At 35.1% G+C, this 19,893-nt stretch overlaps 1 protein-coding gene across 1 annotated transcript in view; it reads right to left on the bottom strand.

The window, feature by feature from the left end:
* Window positions 1-208: 208 nt before the first annotated feature.
* The window catches only part of LOC131095515 (guanine nucleotide-binding protein G(q) subunit alpha-like), a 109,060-nt gene continuing 89,375 nt past the window's right edge, over window positions 209-19,893 (bottom strand). Inside the window, exons 4-7 of the mRNA XM_058043373.1 lie at window positions 17,954-18,082; window positions 16,889-17,018; window positions 4,408-4,561; window positions 209-823 (exon numbers count right to left, since the gene is read on the bottom strand). Coding sequence (XP_057899356.1) covers window positions 633-823; window positions 4,408-4,561; window positions 16,889-17,018; window positions 17,954-18,082 — 604 coding nt within the window. The 3' untranslated portion in view covers window positions 209-632. The remainder of the gene's footprint in view (window positions 824-4,407; window positions 4,562-16,888; window positions 17,019-17,953; window positions 18,083-19,893) is intronic.

Here is a 19,893-nt window from a genome sequence, read left to right as displayed (position 1 = left end):
TTATCCTTAGACAACTGTAATTCTGTTTTGCAATCCAAATATTCTAGTCTCAGAAGTGAAGACAGAATGAAGACACCCATGTAAAGAATTTAAAAATCACAGTATCAATACTTTTTGATCCTTCAAAGTACATACTGTAAAATTTAAGTCATACTGATGACTTAAACAGTGATGATAGTATTTTCCTGACCGAATCATTCAACAGAAAACATTTCCCCAGGAATGCAACGGGGGGAAAAAAAAGGCCATTGTACCTTTTAAAAGATAAGTGGAGTAGGAAAGAAGGGGAAGAGAAAGGGTTAGGCAAAGAGGAAATCAGCTTGATTTTGCTTCAATAGCAAAAAACTGCTATCCTTTGTAAATGTACGACTGAGAATTTGAAACACATTGAGTCACATGGTTTTACCTAAAAAATGAGGAAATGTGCTGTGAATGTACTTCAGCATCTTTTGTTTTTCCTCCATATACTTTAAATAAAATCATAATATTAACTACAAACTCTGTGGATATTCACAGAGTCCAGGCCGGCAATAAATTAGTATTATGCAAATTGTTTTCACAGATTATAATACAGTCCCTCTTGTATATCTTCAATCACGGAAAGTTGGTTTTGGAGGATGCCCCAGGTACAGTTAGACCAGGTTGTACTCCTTCAGGTTTAACTGTAGGATTGTGTCCTTGACAGCAGCAAAGACGAAGCGGATGTTCTCTGTGTCTGTAGCACATGTGAAGTGAGAGTAGATAATTTTGTCACTGTCTGGATTCAGGTCTACGAACATCTTCAGGATGAACTCTCGTGCTGCCTGTGCATCCCGCTGTGGTCCTGTAAGAGAAGTTCAGTTTTCAGTCAACTTTGTATTCCACTTCTTTAAAAGAAAATAAGGAAGGCTCAGTCTGTGATCCCCACCTAAAAGAAGATGGGGAACCTTTTACTAATCAGTATTTTCATATACTGGCCGCATTCCTTGTGGTCGGAACTATTAAAAATAAAGATGAAAAGAAATTTTAGATGTTCACCAAGTCACAGCTGGTCTTTCACTGCTGACTATCTTCTTTCTTTACCAAGATAAATCACCTGTTTTAGAACAGGTGATTTATAAATGCATAGAATGAAAATTTTAAAAAATTAGATATATAATTAAATCTTTTAAAAGTTAGTAGAAATGGTGAATGTTCAGTCTAAACCTACTATATTTAAATTTTACTTCAGTTATTTTAGTACTGCAAGTTTACTAGCTCTCTATGGATTTGAGTAGGAAGCATAGAGAAATCATATCCTGAACTGGATCTGACATTGTCATCAATAGACCTTAATTTACTTTAAGTGATAATAAAATACACAGCTGCTCTCCAGCTGAAACTGTTGTCTGTAAAAGGCTCATGTTCTAACAATTTAAAGTATCTAGTATTTTAGTTGGTATCTAAATTATATATGCTAATGATCCTATCATATCTAAATTAAAGTTGTAACTCTCAGAAGGACAGAGTCAATCTAACCAAACTACATTTTCAGCTTAAAAGATCTCAGAAGGTAAAGTAATTACTTCCAGCCTGCAACAGTGAGGATTCATTCAAGTTCACAGCCAAAAGAGCAGTGCAGAAGCAAGAACATAAGCCACAAGCTGGTGAATCCTGTTCAATTACTCTACTACTGCCACCAAGTCATTGTTCCCTTGCTCTTGTGTTTCTGAAATGTGGGCTTCTACAGAACAAAGATTTTCTGTGCTGTTTCATCCTATTCTCTTCATTAGTTCTGTTGTTACACAGCAATACAAATACCAGCATCCAGCTGTTATTTGAAGTTCCGTCCTTCAGTAATCATAAAATCTATAGTTTGGTGCCCAACACATGTCCACACATTTCACCAGCTGGGTAACAGACCTTATTTTAATACTTCACTTTAAATTTGTAAAATTGTACAATTGTAACATTGTTAAAATTTGTAACACTTCCAATTTGTGCAACTAAAATTTAGGACGGGGATGTATAAAAGAGAAAGCGCATACTTTCTGGTGTGCTCCAAATCTATGTGGAGGAAGAGTAGGCTTTGGCAGTAAATGGCTGTATGCACGTGAGTAGATGTACAAATATGCACATACATACATAGATGACATATTTTCTGAGATTTAGGAATATAAACAGATAGTAAGTTTTCTGAGGCAGGACAGAGGACACTGGACAGTTGGACAGTGTCCAACACCTCTACAGCTTCTAAAACACAACTGGCTCTAGCCTTTAGCTTGGACATTAGACTCTATCATAGACAAAGAGCAGCAACATTAAGTCTCACAATAGCACATATGAGTATTTATGAAGAAAATTCTTGGGCTTCCAAAGACTATGATTTCATCAAAATAAATCACTTAGTTTTCTAGACAGTTTCTAACAGAATTTTGTTAAACAGTTTCACAGTAGCTACACACACTGTTTTCTCAAAACCTATTGGCCTATTCAGAGATATACCCAAATCTGCACACCTCTAATCTTACGTTATTTAAACTTTTAGCTGACTTCAAGCATAGAGAAGTATGTGTATGACCTCAGGAACTTAAAAAACTGAATGAGTTAATGTCAAATTTAGATGGCAAAGTGGTTCTGGTCTAAGAAACCTAGAAAAGAACTATCATATGAGTTAGTAGCTTTCTTGCTCACTGCTCTCCCTAATCAGCAGTTTTCAATGGCTGGCTCTATATGATACCATGAAGATCTATGTAACAAGTGCTACAACAGTATTTTTCTCTTATTTTCCTACCAACTACAGCCTCTTTTTGTGTTTGCCCTCACTCCCTCTCCCAGCCTGTGAGTCAGTTGTCAAGTACTAGCATACAAAGTGTGTCTTCATATGACACAGCGACCTAGCAGCATGGCTCGGCCTCCCTTTCAAAGCTCTTACTAATGCACTGTGCAGCAGAACTCCTTAATTTAATCTGTCCAGTTTGCCACCCTGGTCAGTAGTTCTCATCCCTAGGCTACTTTCTCCCTTCTGAAGATGAGAGAAGCAATCCAGCTAAAAATACCTATTTCTGAAACCTTCCTCAGATCTCCCGCTTCCCACATCCCCAATACACTGGGATAGAAGAGGGGACCACCTCTGCAGTCACAGACTCCACCCTCCCGTAAGAAGTAAACACATCAAATTGTAATCACATCAAATTGTCTCTGGAGTTAGGTCCTGCAAGACCTACAGAATTAGGATACAAAAGATTCTCAAAGACTTGCAGGTCTTCACTCCCACATCCTTGATAGTCCAAAAAGGTTTTTTTCCCCTCATCAATGAAAAAGGAGAAGAGAAACAAAGTTTTTACAAACTGTTTGAATTAATTTTTTTTTTCCCTGGAAAAGCATTTTACAAAGGCTTTGTCAACATTTGAGAGGAGGTAACAGAGTAGACTGTAGGGTCTACTCACCTTTGGGATATTGTCTAGGGAACCTGTAACACAAAGTAAATGCAAAAGAACAAACATATTTCTATTCAGCTGCCGGTTCTCTTCTCTACATTACTATGAAACTAAATTTACACTGACTCATAAATAATATGATCTGATCCTGCAGGCTTTTTCTGTTCTCTTCCTCTTTAACAGAAAACAAGAAGTACATTTTTCCCATTAGTACTTTCCATATTTGAACATGGGAGTTTTAATCATCTTCTCAGCTTCCCAATCAGCTATTCCTTCCTGGTGGGACAAAATCGATTCTTTCTTTAAAAAAAAAGGAACATTTAGTTCCTTAAACCTCTTATTATATGAGTTTGATTTTTCTCTGTTACCAAGGCCTCCTCCACTCAGTTACCTCAAAATACGTAGCTTTTCCCCTCATAAGAACTTCCTGAAAGTACAGCTTTAATAGAAACACTTATACAGCCCACAATTTTTTTTATGGACAAACACATTAACTCCACACAATCAATGTAAAATTAAAGAACAATTTTTAAAAGTACAATAAAAGGGTGGAAGGGGAGGTTGCTTGTTTCTCTGAATGTTACAGAGAGCTCACAACACTTCCCCTTCAGTATTCAATCTTATATAAAAGCAAACCTCAAAGCACCAAAAATATAAAAACTATATGTATAATTAAGGAATATGTTTCTATTTATTTTTAACGCTTGTGTTTCAATTTAAACTCTCACCCTAACTTTTGAAAAATGACAAAAAGTGGTTTACTACTAATATGACAATATCATCTAAAGTCAACAGTTTCTCAATAGAGGTTCTGCCATCCTACCCACAAGTCAATACAGTACAAATCAAAATCTTAGCAGCCTAAAAATTCCAAAAAACTTCAATCACTTTTTACAATTTTTTAGTATTTTTAAAGGAATATACCAAAGTATCTATCTGTCTAGTATTTGGTCAAGCTAGCACAATTTGCCAGTACTGTAGTGTAAACACAGCATGTCATTATACTTACCGTCATACTCTGGAAAATAATCAACTAGATGGGAGTACATAATTTTCTCCTCTAGTAGATCTTTTTTATTTAAGAACAGAATAACTGAAGAGTTCTGGAACCATGGATATGTGATAATTGTCCTAAAGAGTGCTTTGCTTTCTTCCATTCGATTCTGGAATAAAAAAGAGAGCAGAATTTTGGTGGTCATGAGATTATTTTTTTTCAAAATAAATTCATGCATTTTCACTCCATTTGGCAAAAGAATCCATTTCTTGTTTTGCACTTTCCTATGATCCAATTAATTAAATTAAAAGTAAAGAGCAAACAATAAATGAAACCTTCAGGCATCTTCCTTTTGCAAATTCAGCTAGTTAAGCCATAAGTATTCTTTAAAACACTAGTCACGAACTTGAAAGTTGTAACAAGAACATTTGCTAAACCTGAATATGCACAGTTACAATCAGCCAACACACTGGTGGTTATTGAAATACAAGTCATTCATGCTAGAGACATATATAACAACACAAGACAACCAATTCAAAGTTTAAGAACATTATTTATTTTACTTGCCTTTCCCAAATTTTGAATACAGAGTTCAGCAATTCTTAGAGATCAGGTTAAAATAATTGCTAGTAAATTTAAAACCTGGCAATATATTTTGTCAACATCAAAGGTTTACATTGAATTTTAAAAAATTGTAAATTATTACCTTTGTTTCTAGCATTGCTGCCAGATGAAGAATTACTGGCACCTGGACTTAATACAATGCTTATTGTTCAGAACCCACTAGCCTATGGAAGAACACAATGCTTATTCTGTAGGAAGAAAAATTAGAAAGCAACCAGCCAGCCCAGTTATGTTAACTTTTACCAGTTCACCAGGCAGTCAGGTATGACTTTGGGGTTGCTGACCAGCAGGTATCACCAAAGAGAACCACAGGACAAAAGAATGCATGTACAGAGGGAAGGGACCACATGTCAAGGATTTTGGGGAAATTATGATCGTATGTATGTTTATTCTGGGAAAATTAATATGTATGCATGCAAAATACAGTATATAAAGGGAAAATGTTCTGTACTCAGCACACACAGTATTTAGAGGAGCTATCCCCTTGTGCATCTGGCCAAATAAAGAATTTCTGCTTCTTAATGCTGCATTGGGGCTACATTAATTTTTACTGATTTTTGGTAACAATGCCATTGGATTAGCCTTTAACTCTTTAGCTGCTCCTGAAACCACTTTGCATTATAACTGAAATACCAGAAAAGCCTACAGTTATTTCTATTTGTAAAACTTTTGTCATTGTAAAATAATGCTACAATTCGATTAGTTCTGAACTGTTAGGCTGACTCGATGTGGTTAATACAGAGCCAGAGAATATATGGTTTGTAAGACAGGAACTAACTTACTCCTTTTACTATTATTATAATTTAAAGCTGCAGCTCCCTGAAAAGGTTGTTTCACCACCAAATGGGCCTCCAGAGGATGATAAGAACATGAATCCTGCAGATTCTGCTGTTACTGAGCCATACAACAATCTGTTAGATAACTCAGAAAGTTTTGCCGTAAGTGTATATTTACTTCCACTATAGTATTTGCATTTTAGAGAGGCCAACATAAACAAGAATGGGAACATGAAAAACCCAAAGCAAACATAAAACAAAAAAACAAATAGTAAGCTAATTCAACGTTGTACTAAAAGCTGATGATTTGGTCTGTTAAACTTTATTGCATGTTGCTGTAGTGCATGAAAATAAATAGTTGAATTTATATATTGAGAAACTAATGCAGACTAATTAAACATTTGCTTTCATGTAGTCAGATCTCCTGACTCATACTGATTTCAACACTGCCAGGATTTCACTCTGAAAAGAAAGAACCTCTAATGTCAACACAGCTGAGCATAAAACATAACTCCTTAGACAAACTGTTAATAAGATGCTATTTTCTTCTCAACATTATATGCAGAATTCTTCTCTTAACAAGACCTTAAGAAAAGGCAATGGGAACTACCCAGTATAGTTATATCTGTTATATAGTCCACCTCAAAAAGTTTAGCTCCATGTAACTCCAGAAATACTTGTTGGCAAGTACTTGTGTCTTCTTCACTAGACTAAACAAGCTCAGGTCCTCACAGGACATTGGCTGTGGGCTCTTCATGCTTTTCCCAGCAGAATAGGTGACCATGAAATTTAGAATAGAATAGAACAGAACAGAACAGAATAGAATAGAATAGAATGCAAATTATTTCAAAGGGAAATAGAAGCAAACTGTGTTAAGGACAGACAGTAAAATGACATTTTGATATGTTGTCATTTATATCCGTAGTCTGCAGATGTTTTGTAGGAACTGAAAAACGGCCTAGAGATTTTCAAGTAAATTTTATCTGCCCATATAGAGAAATGCAGTTTGCCATAACAGATTAAAATGCAATAATGGTTTCATTAATTTACTGTGATTGACTGATTAAGAAAAAATTTGAAGTGATTGACTTTTGACTTCTCAATCTCTGATTAACATTCTGCTGTCTTTCATCTCTCTGTTTGTCCAATTACTAAGGGCAATTCAACTTTTATGGTTGTCACAGCAGATAAAAACAATTTTTATGCCAGAGTAAATTCCTCCAATACTGGAGGAATTTATTATCCTCTAAAATTTGTCTTAAACTGGTTTTCTGTTTCTAATGACAGCTCACTCCTTTCAATGCTTACTCTTTTCCTTTATTGAATATATGTGCCATAATATTTTTTAGCAGTTTAATTAATCACAAGATCATATGGTTGAACTGGTTTCTGAAAAAACCTTTCTTTAACAGGATGCACTATTGCTTGTGTAAAAGATAGTTTTATGTTACAGTATTTTCCCTGATAGTAGGGATACGATTACAAGGAGTATGGAAAGAGACTAGCACTGGAGATGTGACCTTCTGTCAGATGCAACATGAAGGAAGTTTTGCCAAACCAAGCATTACAGTATGGCTCTTCAAAACCAAACCACACAAACAAACAAACAAACAAAACTCCTAAAAAACCCAAAACCACAACAAACAAAAACCAAAATCCAGCAACAATGTGGGGCAGGCAATATTTACTAGGTTGTCCAAGTACTTAATCTCCTTTTATGAGCAGCTCTATCTCACCAAATTGTTTCCAGAAAAATCTTATTTCAGCTTCAACAAAAAATGCTGCAGATAGAAACTAGAATAAGTAATGTACAGAAATGTGCAGCTGGATGTGGCTCAAGGCTTTTTCAGTAGCTGACAGCCAATGTCTGCAATGAAGCCAACCTTCAACAGCAACCTCTGTCCAACAGCAGCAACAGCTCATCATGGCCTCTCTGGCTTGGCACATGGAAAATTAGCAGCAGGATTCCTGTTTTCACCATCCCTAAAGATCTGCTGGGCTGGGCAACTTCCCTGATCAGCTTTTGTCTGCTGTCAATCCCAAATTACATAAAAACATATTGATATCACCAGCTGTTCCTCTATTTTTCTTGTAAGGATATACAGATGCCAGTGTAAAATTCTCCATCTTCCATACAACCTGATGAAGTTGTCAGTCCAAGGTAAAAATATCATTATGAAACTGAGTAAGAAATACAGTAGACATACTCCAATAGTGAATTTGTTAACTATAAACAGGTTACATAATCTTGGACAAAGTTATCCTAATATTTAAATGAATATCAAGAAAAAACACTGTACTTACTAATGAGCTACATGACTGTCCAATTTTATGACTAGAAATATGTTTCTATGAAAGAAAAATAAAATGGAATTTCTTTCTGTCATGTACTTCTTATATAAAATATTTTACGCTGGAAAGTTTTTGTACAACAATTAAACATTAATACAAATACAAGCAGAAGTATAAACCATGTTTCCCCACATTTTTATCCAAATGCAAACCTACTCTTCCTTAAATTTTAATGGATTAAAAAGGAGTATACTTAATTCAAATTTTATTTTTATATGTACACTTTCAATTTTCCTATTAAAATGATGGATTTCTTGTTTGGATGTCTCTTTGCTATCTGTTGCTCTGGAAAAATGCAATTACTCCTACAATTAGAGAAATAACAAAATGGAAGTAATTTATAAGCACTCAACTGTCAGATCCTGAAGAATACCTGCAAGAGTGCTAAAACAGCATTTAAAAGCTGTATCAGCTAGTACTCAGTGAAGGGAAAGCAGCATTTTCCAGCTAACAAGCAGTGCTTTGACAGAAAACACTTAGTAAAATATTAATCTGAAACAACAGAGAAGCACTAGTGGAGTTTCACCCATTATTGTCTTTATGACTATCCAGAGTGGCATCTAGTGGGCGTACTGTAATTCACACACTGAACAAAAAACGTAGTAATTACTTTTCTCTTTAAAAAATGTTAGCAATTCAAACAGTGTCTATTAGAAAAATTAGGATTTCACATATTCTGAGGAACTACATTTTCTTGGAATGCAGTGAGAGACAAGGTGGCAAGGAGGTAAACGAACAAGCTCTTTTCAGTAAACTACTTGTTCTGTGTATGCAACTTCTGTATGCTGGCAAAAATGCTTATATGAATCAGAGGGCATTCAGAGATGATAAAGGTAGAAAACGAGATACTGACACATGAGAGCTTCAGAAAAAGCAGAAGTTAGTATTTCTGAAGGTTATTGTCATTGTCATGGACTCTATTATTTTGGCTGACAAAAACTTGCATGGTTTTTATGTACAACTCTGTATTAACTTGGAATGTCTCTATTATCCAACTAAGATCCCTAGCAATTATTTTCACAGAAGCAATGTCAAGTTCTACAGAAAGACCTACAGCTTATTTCTTGGCTAAATATTTAATGAAGCTGCTTTGCAAAACCTGGGAAATAGTAGTGGAAATGAGGAAGTGGGAGGTAAGTGCAGAGTCCTCCACTGTGCAAAAAAGTAAATACAGTATCAAAATTGGAAGTGCTTTGCATTTTTGCCACCAGTATGAAGTATAATCTCATAGCTCTACTGCTGTAACTAGTCATCTTAGTAAAAACTGCAACACAAATATTTTGATGAGTAACACAAATGCAGTCAATAGGCTATTTCAAACAGAGCTCAGGAATAATTCCTTTATTTTGTTCACTGTCTTCAATATTTCTGTAAACTAGACTGAAAAAAACAGCTTCTGGTAGAGGACTGGAAAAAAGTCTCTGTAGATAAGAATTGTATTATTAAATCACCTGGAAGAGGAACTCTCAACTCTCCAAAGAACTGAATTTGCAACACTGAACTTGAAAGTACATGGCAATTTTATGTACCCAGCAGAGACACAGATGAAGCAAGTGACAGTTGAAATCCATTAAATCAACATGTTCAACAACCATCAAAAACCAAACATACTGTCCAAAGCAAAAACGGTCTATAAAGTACTCATAAAACATGCTTCAAGTATTGCTGTCAAGTATTTTTTAAATGCAAAAATGGCTCCTAAATTATTTTTCATCACATAACACTAATGCCTAAATTGGCTATTTTCATAATACCTACATATATTTGAGAAAAATAAGTAAAAAAATTTTAAAATCAAATTGTCCCTGAAAAAAACCCCCAAACAGTCACATCTTTGCCAGTAGCACCATTTACAAGCAATATTTTTGGCAGCCTCTGTATGGCGGTTCATGATCATCCAAGCTCCCAACTTCCAATATGAACCATCCACTTCAACAAGAGAGAGGCTCTGACTCTTCCTAATGAAAATCTTTCCCGGCATTGATAGTTTACACTCAAAAGGTTCTTTATCCACAAGCCAAAAATAAATATGCATTTGTGTGGACAGGTATTAAGAGATATTACAATACATGGAGCAATGGGGTTTGACACAGGTAGTTAATGGGCTATTTTCTCAAGTTTCCAAATAACCAATCAATTCTGGAGATTTTATTTCCCGTGGGAAAAAAATAAATAAGGTAGTATGAAAACTCTTTGAGGATTTTAGTTCTAACTAAAGGAGTTTGTATTATCCCACTGCCACATTTTCAATTGTTCTGGATTGTTGGCTGTTGATGAAAAAACCAGGCAAATGAAGCATTACATTTATTTATGATGTAGAAAGACTGAAGTCCTCTGATCTCAGTATTGTTTTCTTTCAGCCTTCACGCTAAGCCATGTATGACTGACTGAGAATAAGTAACACAGTGCTGGAAGAGAAGTGGAAGCATGCTCAGATGTGAACAGCATGAGAGCTCTGATGAAAAAATGAAATACGTTGTTCAGACAATTGCCTCTTTGAAGAGTAAACATACTCTGAACTGTGCAGTCTCATGCTATTTCTTATTTTTGCACACCTCAGAACAAAGTGTGACTGGAACATGGTAGCAATTTGTCACCTGTTAATGCATTACACAAATTAACACTACACAAGTTCCATCTAGGCTCATCTGTTTTGCAGATGTACTTTTGTTCGGATTTAAAAGTTAAGCTGTAAGCCCTATGTTTCATGTCAATATTTTAATAAAAATTTAATAAATTTTAATAAATTAGATTTTGACTGCAATATTTTTTAACAAACCAAGCAATATTGATCCTTTCTCTGTGGGGCAATTTACAAACAACAAATTTTTCCATCAATCAAAAGAACAGAGCCTTTATTTAGTTACTTGGAGCACAAAAACATTGCAGAAAACCCCTCTACAAAGTTCGTTCCATTTCAATTTGTAGTTGTGGTTGAGATACTGAAGCCCTAATTTTCATAATATCCTGTTCTGCCTTCATCTGATAAAATTGCAAGACAGTTCTTCAGTGTAAATTAAGTATTGTGAAGGTAACTGCATTAATGCAGATATCCTCTGTCAAAGTAGGGTTCTTCAGGGGTATTAAAGCAAAACTTATGATATGACTACAAAGATGCTCACCAAGGAAACAAAGAAAAAACTGCTCCTTTCACATGTCATACAATTTTTTTTTTCTAAAATCAAAGAAGAAATTACATTGGAGTGGATCTGTACATGGAAGTCATCAGGTACAACTCCTTGCTTCTGCCAGGAAAAAATTTGTCATCGTATAATTTTACTCATGGCTGTGTTCAGATAAGCTTTGAACATCTCTCTTTAGGATGGAGATCCTACCTCTCTAAACATACAATTCTGCTTTCAGCCTTCATGATATAGGAACATCAAATCAGAAACAGTTTTACTGACGGTCACTGTATTTACAGACTATTAAGTCACTTCAATAATCCCCTGTTGGTAACGTTTTGGACAAAACATTTTTAAGAGAAACCTTCTCCCTGGAGTATTTAGCTCCATGCTGCTTCCACGAAAGACTCAGTCAGATGGTTCCTCCATATTCCAGAGAAATAGATGTTCTAATATGTCTGAGACCCCCCTGAACTCCTGAAAGACACCTGCAATGGCTATTGGAAATGTTGCTCAAGCCGCCTCCAGACCTACTGGTTCTGTTCACATCTCAAATTACAAAATTATGCCTTCTTACTGCTAATGCCACGTAAACATCTGGTATTGATAAATGAACCTGCTATTCTACCTTTCAGAAACCTGGAAGACTTGACAGAGGATCACAGCTGCACTTTTTAAGTAACAGCCACTGCTTTGGAAGTCTGTAAGCTCAGGATAAAAAGCTGTAAAACAAAGGCATGCTGAAGACAGAATGAGAGAGCATAAAGTTACAGCAGCAGAACTCTCAACCAGTGCAAACAGTAGTCTTCACACACCTGGCTGCTACACCACTGTATGTCACACTGCAGCACAACAGAGAAGGTTTAGACAAGTTTCTGAGGAACTCCTTCAGTTCTGAATGAAGATAACTGTACCTCATGCAAAAATCTGTTAGAATATTTCAAAAGGGACTGATCAAGACTGGAACAAAAAAGATTCAATCTGGTTATGATACCAGGTTAAACAATGCAGGTCCTTAAAGTAGACAAACCACATTGTAAGAAAGTGAAAGCCTGTGGACAAAAGATGGAGAAATTATCATTATGGCATCATTTTTTTTAATGTCCATTGAACAATACAGGATTTGCCAAGCTCTCAGAAGAGACATATCCTAGAAAACACCTTAAGATGCGTGAAAGGAGAACAGGCAGCAAGTAATGGCAATATTAGACACAGCTTGAAGGCACAGAGTCATAGAATGGTTTTGGTTGGAAAAGATCTCTAGGATAATGTGTCCAGGATTTCTTAAGCTAAAAAATCAATTTTCCTATAATTTTAAAATCTCAGAATTCTTAAGCCATTCCTGCCTGCTACATACATTACAATTCTTTTCCACAAGAACTGTAATCTGAGACAAAATCTGTAAATACATGGATTATAATCAGATGATATTTTTAATAAAACCTCAAAGAAAATTGAGTGACAGTTTGATGATAAAAGGGAAGGGAAGGTGCTACTATTTTAAGATAAATTCCATGGCATTATGATATTAAAATTACCAATTTGGTCTTTAGCTAAATCAAATGTAATTTCTTAAGATGCAGTATAAACTTCAAAAAGGGCTTTAAAACAAAAGCTATTTTTTAAAAGGTAGAGTACTCTACTTAACAACAATTTCCTCTTAGCATGGAGATTCACAATTTCTCTCCAATCCTGTAAGAATTTCACATTTTTCAATTTAATCAAAATGTATTATCTCTGATGAGAATAATCTAAACGGGCATTTCCCCCGAATATATTTTGGGCAATGTTCAGAATACTCATAATGACTTACATTAAAAAATCATCTTTTATCAATGCATACTTCATGCTGTCCAATGCCTCTGTTGCTTTGCAACTTCTGAAAATACCTCAGGAAAGACAGCATTTACTTTTTGATAGTTTAGAAAATTTCCAATTTTCACTTAGCCTATTAATTAATTAATTTATCTGAACAGAGGAAATTATATTCTGTCTTTTCTGGTTTTGATCTGAGAACCCTATAAAAATGTACACATAACTACCACAGAGCTATACAAACTATATGAAATCTTATATACCTGAAGACTTTTAGTGCACTAATAAATATCTACAAGCTTCAATAAACATTGTTCTCTATTTTGCTCTTTTAAAGTACTTAATTAGATGTGCAAAGATAACGAACTCACTTTTTTATAGAACTTCATTTGACAGATATACTGTTATTTCTCTAGTTCTTCCATAACTGCAAGTGGTTATGGATGTCTTACGAAGCTGGAATTCATTTTTCTAATTATTGCACTGAGACACTGAGACTTGACATGTTGAAAGAAGCTATCTCCAACAAATATTCAAACCAATCATATCCTGGAAATCTAAAAAAAACCCCACTTTATTTAAACAAGTAAGTTGATTTTAAACATAAGAAAAAGTTCTAAACTGTGCCATTTGATAAAATGGCCAATTTCACCAAATTTGCTGGCATAATTCAGAGCTACAATGTGACCCACAAGACATAACAGATCATAAATCCATTTAACGGAGAGATGATTCCTTAATTTTTTATCTCACCATAAATCCCCTTGGAGTTTTCTGAAAAACTGAAAAGGTCAAACATCTAATAATCTGATTTATAACATGCTGTCCTTTGTCACATCACATCAGACTGATAAAATATTTACTTAATTTACAGTACTATTAATGTAATTAGTGTATTATGTCCTCTGGTTCAAGTTTTCTCTTAATTTTCAGCTATGAGTCTAGACAGACTATTTTATTAAGGGCAGATTTTGGAACAGTTAGCTATCTCTCCTTTGTGTTTGTTAGAAATATTTCATGACTGTACATCAACTGAAATTTTTGCAGGATGTGTTAAAATATACCATCCTTACTGACTCTTCCTGTTTTGTATTTCATACCAAAATCAAATTATCTAGAAACACACTTAAAAGAGATGCCATTGGGTCTGAGTATCACCTGTTAGAGACATCATACAAATACAGGTGGGCAGCCAGGTGTGCTTGTCTTCAGGACTGAAGCTCACAACTCTTCAGGTATTTGTCAGGGGAGTGCAATTTCACAGGTGTGTCATTTAGAAGTCATCCTGCACCTCTCTGGATAACAGGCACTCTGCACTCTTGTCTTATTTTCTGTGTATGTCCACTTACACAAGAGTTACATTCCTCAGAACTTTTAATTCTAAATTCCAGCAAGGGCATGAAAATAGAAACATTTTCCAGCACTACCTCACATATATCCAGTGAGAGACACTAACAAAGACTCCCAACTAAGCGTAATCTCATCTGATTTATAATCCAAATGTATTTCTCTTGAATAAGATAAACAAGGAAACAAACAGATTTACAACTGACTATCCATCAGGCATTACATTTTCAAATAAAAATCAGGACTCTTTATTTCCTAAGGCGAAAGCTCATATAACCACCAACACCCCCTTCGCCCCCCCAAATAGAAAATAGTCCTTTTTAAATATTTCTATTTACTCATTAAAATTATATCAATGAAAAACTGTATTAACTAAAAAGGATGACATAAATGATTAAACACTACACTTTTCTCTGTAAAAATGTACTACAGGAAATGAGACTTAAGGCAATATGCAATGGACTAATTAGAAAAAAGAAAGTAGGCCACCATACAAAAATCATAGTTTAATCAGGCCATGAAAGCAATGAAAAGGAAATAGCAGAACACTGTAAATTGTCAAGTCAGATATTTTAATTTCAATATGAGCCACATAGACCAAAGAATTATTAGATTCCATTCTAGTATCACATTGATGGCATACATATTAAGAAAGTAGAACATTCACACACACTCCCTCCACTTTGGGGCTAAAATTTCAGTACTGCTCCACAATTTAAAGCTAAGCGTGAAAAAATCTCTTGGCTGGTTACCAAAGTCTTCAAGTTAAACCACTATCTTCCCTACTGAGGTTGTCACACCTCAGTGAAGAACAAAAATAGCTTTGTGGGTTGAATTTCCTAATTCAAGGTGTCAACAAACATTTAAAGCCATATTTCTGCCACACCCACATTCAGATAAACTATGCTTTGCAGAATTAATTCTTCCATTAATTCTGGGACTGCAATGTTTAGAGATACAGAGGAGAGAAAAAGAAGGGAAGAAGGCAGTGTCCTAGCATACCAAGAAAATCTAGACAGACAGGTGGCAAGTTTGCTGAAAGCCACAACTTGAGCTGCCCAGATTGGTGCTCAGCTCTAAGACTGTCTAGATCCTTTCCAGAGTTAGAGTAACACAGGCCCAAGTGTGCTGGAAAGCCTACTACACTAGGTATGTGTAACTTGAAAACAAAAACTGATTTGAATTAAAGACATGAATATATTTTAAACTACAATTCAAAAAGGCGCAGAAGTTTTCCTCTGTTGTTAAAAACATAAATAGTTCAGTAGTGAGGTGTAAAAACCATCTGCAAGAAATTTTTGATTTCCATGAAGCTTATTTTGGATAGTTAGAATAGTGTTTGAAAGTATCATAACTAATTTTACATTATGCAATTTCCAATAAATTCTGCTTTGCTTTGTATAATTAAAATGCTTAGTATTGGTGCGTTGACTTTGTGGCTACAAAAGAATAATGCAAGCAGAAGAAGACAGAACCAGAAACTTCCAGTTTGACTTGAAACATACCAAGTCTGATAGTTTTCTCTTTTTTAACTACATGTGTCTAGCTTGTATTTCCTATAAATTATAGGAGATGAAGCTGGTGCAGACTACATCATAATTTCTGGAAATTCAGCCTTGAATGACACAGGTAATTATACACTTAATGTAAAACAGGTTTTTTTTTAATGAAAACACTGCAAATGTAAAAATTTCCAGAGCTCCAAGGCTTTAAAAAAAATTCTAAAGAAAGCTCAATATACAAAATGTGATTGTCCAGGGACGCCTGTTTTACTTTATGTCAACAACTGTTTTAAACAGTGAAACGTGTATCCAGCCATGAAGAAGATATTGTCTGATGTTCTCCTTTTTTCATCTAACTTTTTGAAGTATGTGCTGAAAGATTTTCACAGAACAGTGCTAATTACTAAAATTTGTAAAAGTTCATTGAGTAACTTTAAAAAGCCCTCAGGATAGAAAAATACCTTCAACATAAAAAATCATCCTTAGTCTTCATTCAAAATTGTATTCAGAATAATGGATAGTGTGCTTTGAACCGTCAGCACACCCATTTGCTTACTTCTCTTGGTTTTTTGAAACAAAAATACAATATACACCTTGGGTTTTAAGTCAAAGGAATGGAGTTTGCTACCCTGGGGCTGTTCCTTAGGAATTGATAAATTTTGTCTTCATTTACACCACCTATTATTGTCCCTCTGCTCATAACAGTAACTGAACATACATTTCAACTGTATTCCTCTTCAACACAAAATAGAGACTTCTTTGAATCCTTCATGGAGCAGATCCACTTACCCATACTTGAAGATTGAACCCTTCCTCCCCTTTGATCCCTGAAGTGCTTCTCCTCTGTGTGCCTTTTGTGTATGATTGCTTGTAGATGCATTTAGAAAACACCTGGGACTGGACTAGTAAAACTATTTTTTTTTTGAACTCATGGGTTTTGCTGACGGTTGCTTACCTCATTATCTGACTCGACAAGCACTTGATCATATTCACTAAGAGCTACTAGGAACATGATAGATGTGACATTTTCAAAGCAATGTATCCATTTTCTTCTTTCTGATCGTTGGCCTCCTACATCCACCATTCTGCAAAATTAACAACCACATCAAATCCATGAACACCCTAACAGACAAACACCCAAATACAAACACAGCAAAATACAAGAATTTAGTTTAAAACACAGTTTGGCTAGGTTTTCTTAATTGCTTTTTTGCCACTGATATTTAATAGAATCTGTTATAAGCATGTTAATCATACTTGCTGATGGGTTTTCTGTATTTGAACTACTGTGAACCTCAAACCCCTCAGAATTATGAGATATAAAGGTCTCATGAGCAAAGATTTGGCAATGCATGCCCCATGTATTCAGCAACAAACACAAAACAGATGGTGGACCACCATTTTCTCCTCCCCATAACAGAGTCAAAATCCACAACTTGTCAAAGCTACCCCATTTTAAGCAGACAAATAGAAAACAATACTTATCTAATAAAGGCTTTGACAGCCAAAATGAAAACTCATGTTTGCTTGCAGTGTATTTCCATTTCATCCCATGTCTCAGTGTAAACACAGGTGTCTAACTCATTATTACAATTCCTTGGTGTTTTTAAACAATTGTACTTGCACTAAATTAGGGTGGTATCTCTCTAAAAATCAACTAACAAATGGTGACCTTTTATTCCATGATTTACATGACTGACAAGGGCACATGGTTGGACTTTCAGATTATTATGCATAGTGAAACTTCAATATATATTACTGAAAAGATTAATTACAGATTTTTTATCAGTAAAAACTACTCTCAAAAATTAATCTAATTGGCTTTGATCCCTCTGACATTTTTAACATGAGCTACTGAATACATGTGGACAATTATATAAAAATAAACTCACCAAGTTCAAATTTCAATACCAGAATAATTGCTTTCTATGTAGTTTAAATGAATATCCTTACTTGACACTGCTAATGTAAAAGGAAACAAAAGAAGCAAAGCAAGTGGGTGCCAAAACGTTTTTCCTACCTGAAAATGACGCTTTGTAAGTCGAATGGATATTCAATGATCCCTGTTGTTGGGACTCGAACTCTGAGCACATCCTGCTGGGTTGGCAGATAGGTGGAATCTGCTATGCGGTCCAAGTCATTAAGATAGCTATAAACAGGGAGAAACAACAGGAATGCTAGACAGTGACACCATCATCCCATGAGGAAAAGAGAAGGAAAGCTTGGGAAGGAAGTGGGGTGTGGGGTAGGGAGAAGTACAACAGGAAAAAAAAAAAAAGCATTATCGGCAGAAAAGAGGGGATAAAATATAAAAAGGTACTCCATCACCACCTGCAAGCTAATTCTACAAGAAAGTTAGCAAAATTATTATATTTTTTTCTTAATCTCATATAACTTTGCTTGGCTTTCACATGTAAATTCACCAAAGTTGTCAATTACATCATTCTAGGAAATTCAGAGGCATAGTATTGTACAAAGTGTGAAAAACATAAAATTGCTTTGAATCTGTAACATATTTCTTGATATTCAGTCTGTATGAATATCAACTCCATAAGACTGAATGAACCTTCCAAAAAACAATGGACTGCTATAGAATAGATAGTGGTCTACAGGAGTCTGGTGTGACTGACTGGTAATAGATCATTACCAGTTATAAAATGACAGGAAGATAAAGAGCACTGTTTTGAGACTAAATTAAAAATTGAAAAGACCAACCACTGACAATTAAAACACTCTCCAGATCTTGTTACCAGAAGGCAGCACAAACTAATTAGTGGGATCTTTGGCACCTGTACTCCTGCATACACACTGAAACTTCTGATTAGGTTGATAAGTCTGCAGTACTTGAAACACACTCCAGCTGGCTAACAAATAACCCAAAATTGTATAAAATTGCTTGTAAATGTTCAGTAACTATAACATAGACCTATTCTGCTTATTGGTTAATGATGAGTTTCAACCATAAAGCACTAGTTTACTGAAGGTTTTAATTAGCTGTCATGAAAAACATCCTCCAAAAAAGGAAGGTACCCATGTGTGTGTCCAGGAGCTAGACATCTAATGAAGTCAGTGCACCACGAAGCTTATGCCCTCCCCATGGTGGACATGTGGCAGAAGGACTGCTGCAGGAAACCAAGCTCTTTGACATTTGGCTAGTTCACAGCAGAACAGTAACCCTACAGTTGGTCACTAAGAAGATAAACTAATGTAGGGATCCCCTCATTCATTCTAGGGGATGAGAGCAATGGTTTTATAATTTATTAAATGATGATGAAGTGTCACCAACTTCTGAACATGTTCTTTTCCTTGTAGTAACTAGTGAAGACACTCTTTTTAAATAAACCCACACAAGAAATAATCCGACTTTTTCTAGAGGTTCTGGATTACTTTTTAATAAAATAGTGAGAAGTTATCCTGAATGATGACAGAAACAAACAAGTTTAATTTCTACCTTACAGTAAAAATACAGAAGAATTTGTTAGCTTTGGGAAGAGCCAAATTATTACTGGCTCAATTATAAAATTATCAAATTTCCTTCACTATGTTTTATTAATGGAGTATCAATTCAATAGTAAATACCAATGTGAGAAAGATTAATTGAACACTATCTCAGTTAATCCAGAAGGTACTAGTCTGAAAATATTTTCTGAGAATGCTAATTGGCTTCTGGCAGTGAGAAAAGGGCTTGAGAGTCTGAGCACTGGATCTGCCATCAGGGTTTTTTTACACAAAAAGCAGCAGGAACAAGTCACCACCAATTTGTTGGCAGAAAAGGAAAAAAAAAGTGAATGAAATCCATAACTATTACCATAAGAAAGTGACAGACTCAATTAGATTCTTATTCCCTCCCACCCACAGAATAATTAGTTTCATTTTGTGATGAAATTTTGGAGGGAGATAAAGAAGCATTGCCAGTCATTACATGCTACAGTGGTATTCATAAGAGCAAGAGAATTTTAA

This window comes from Melospiza georgiana, chromosome Z, assembly GCF_028018845.1.
Source record: "Melospiza georgiana isolate bMelGeo1 chromosome Z, bMelGeo1.pri, whole genome shotgun sequence".
Lineage (NCBI taxonomy): Eukaryota > Metazoa > Chordata > Aves > Passeriformes > Passerellidae > Melospiza > Melospiza georgiana.
This window is presented reverse-complemented; position numbering and strand designations above follow the sequence as displayed.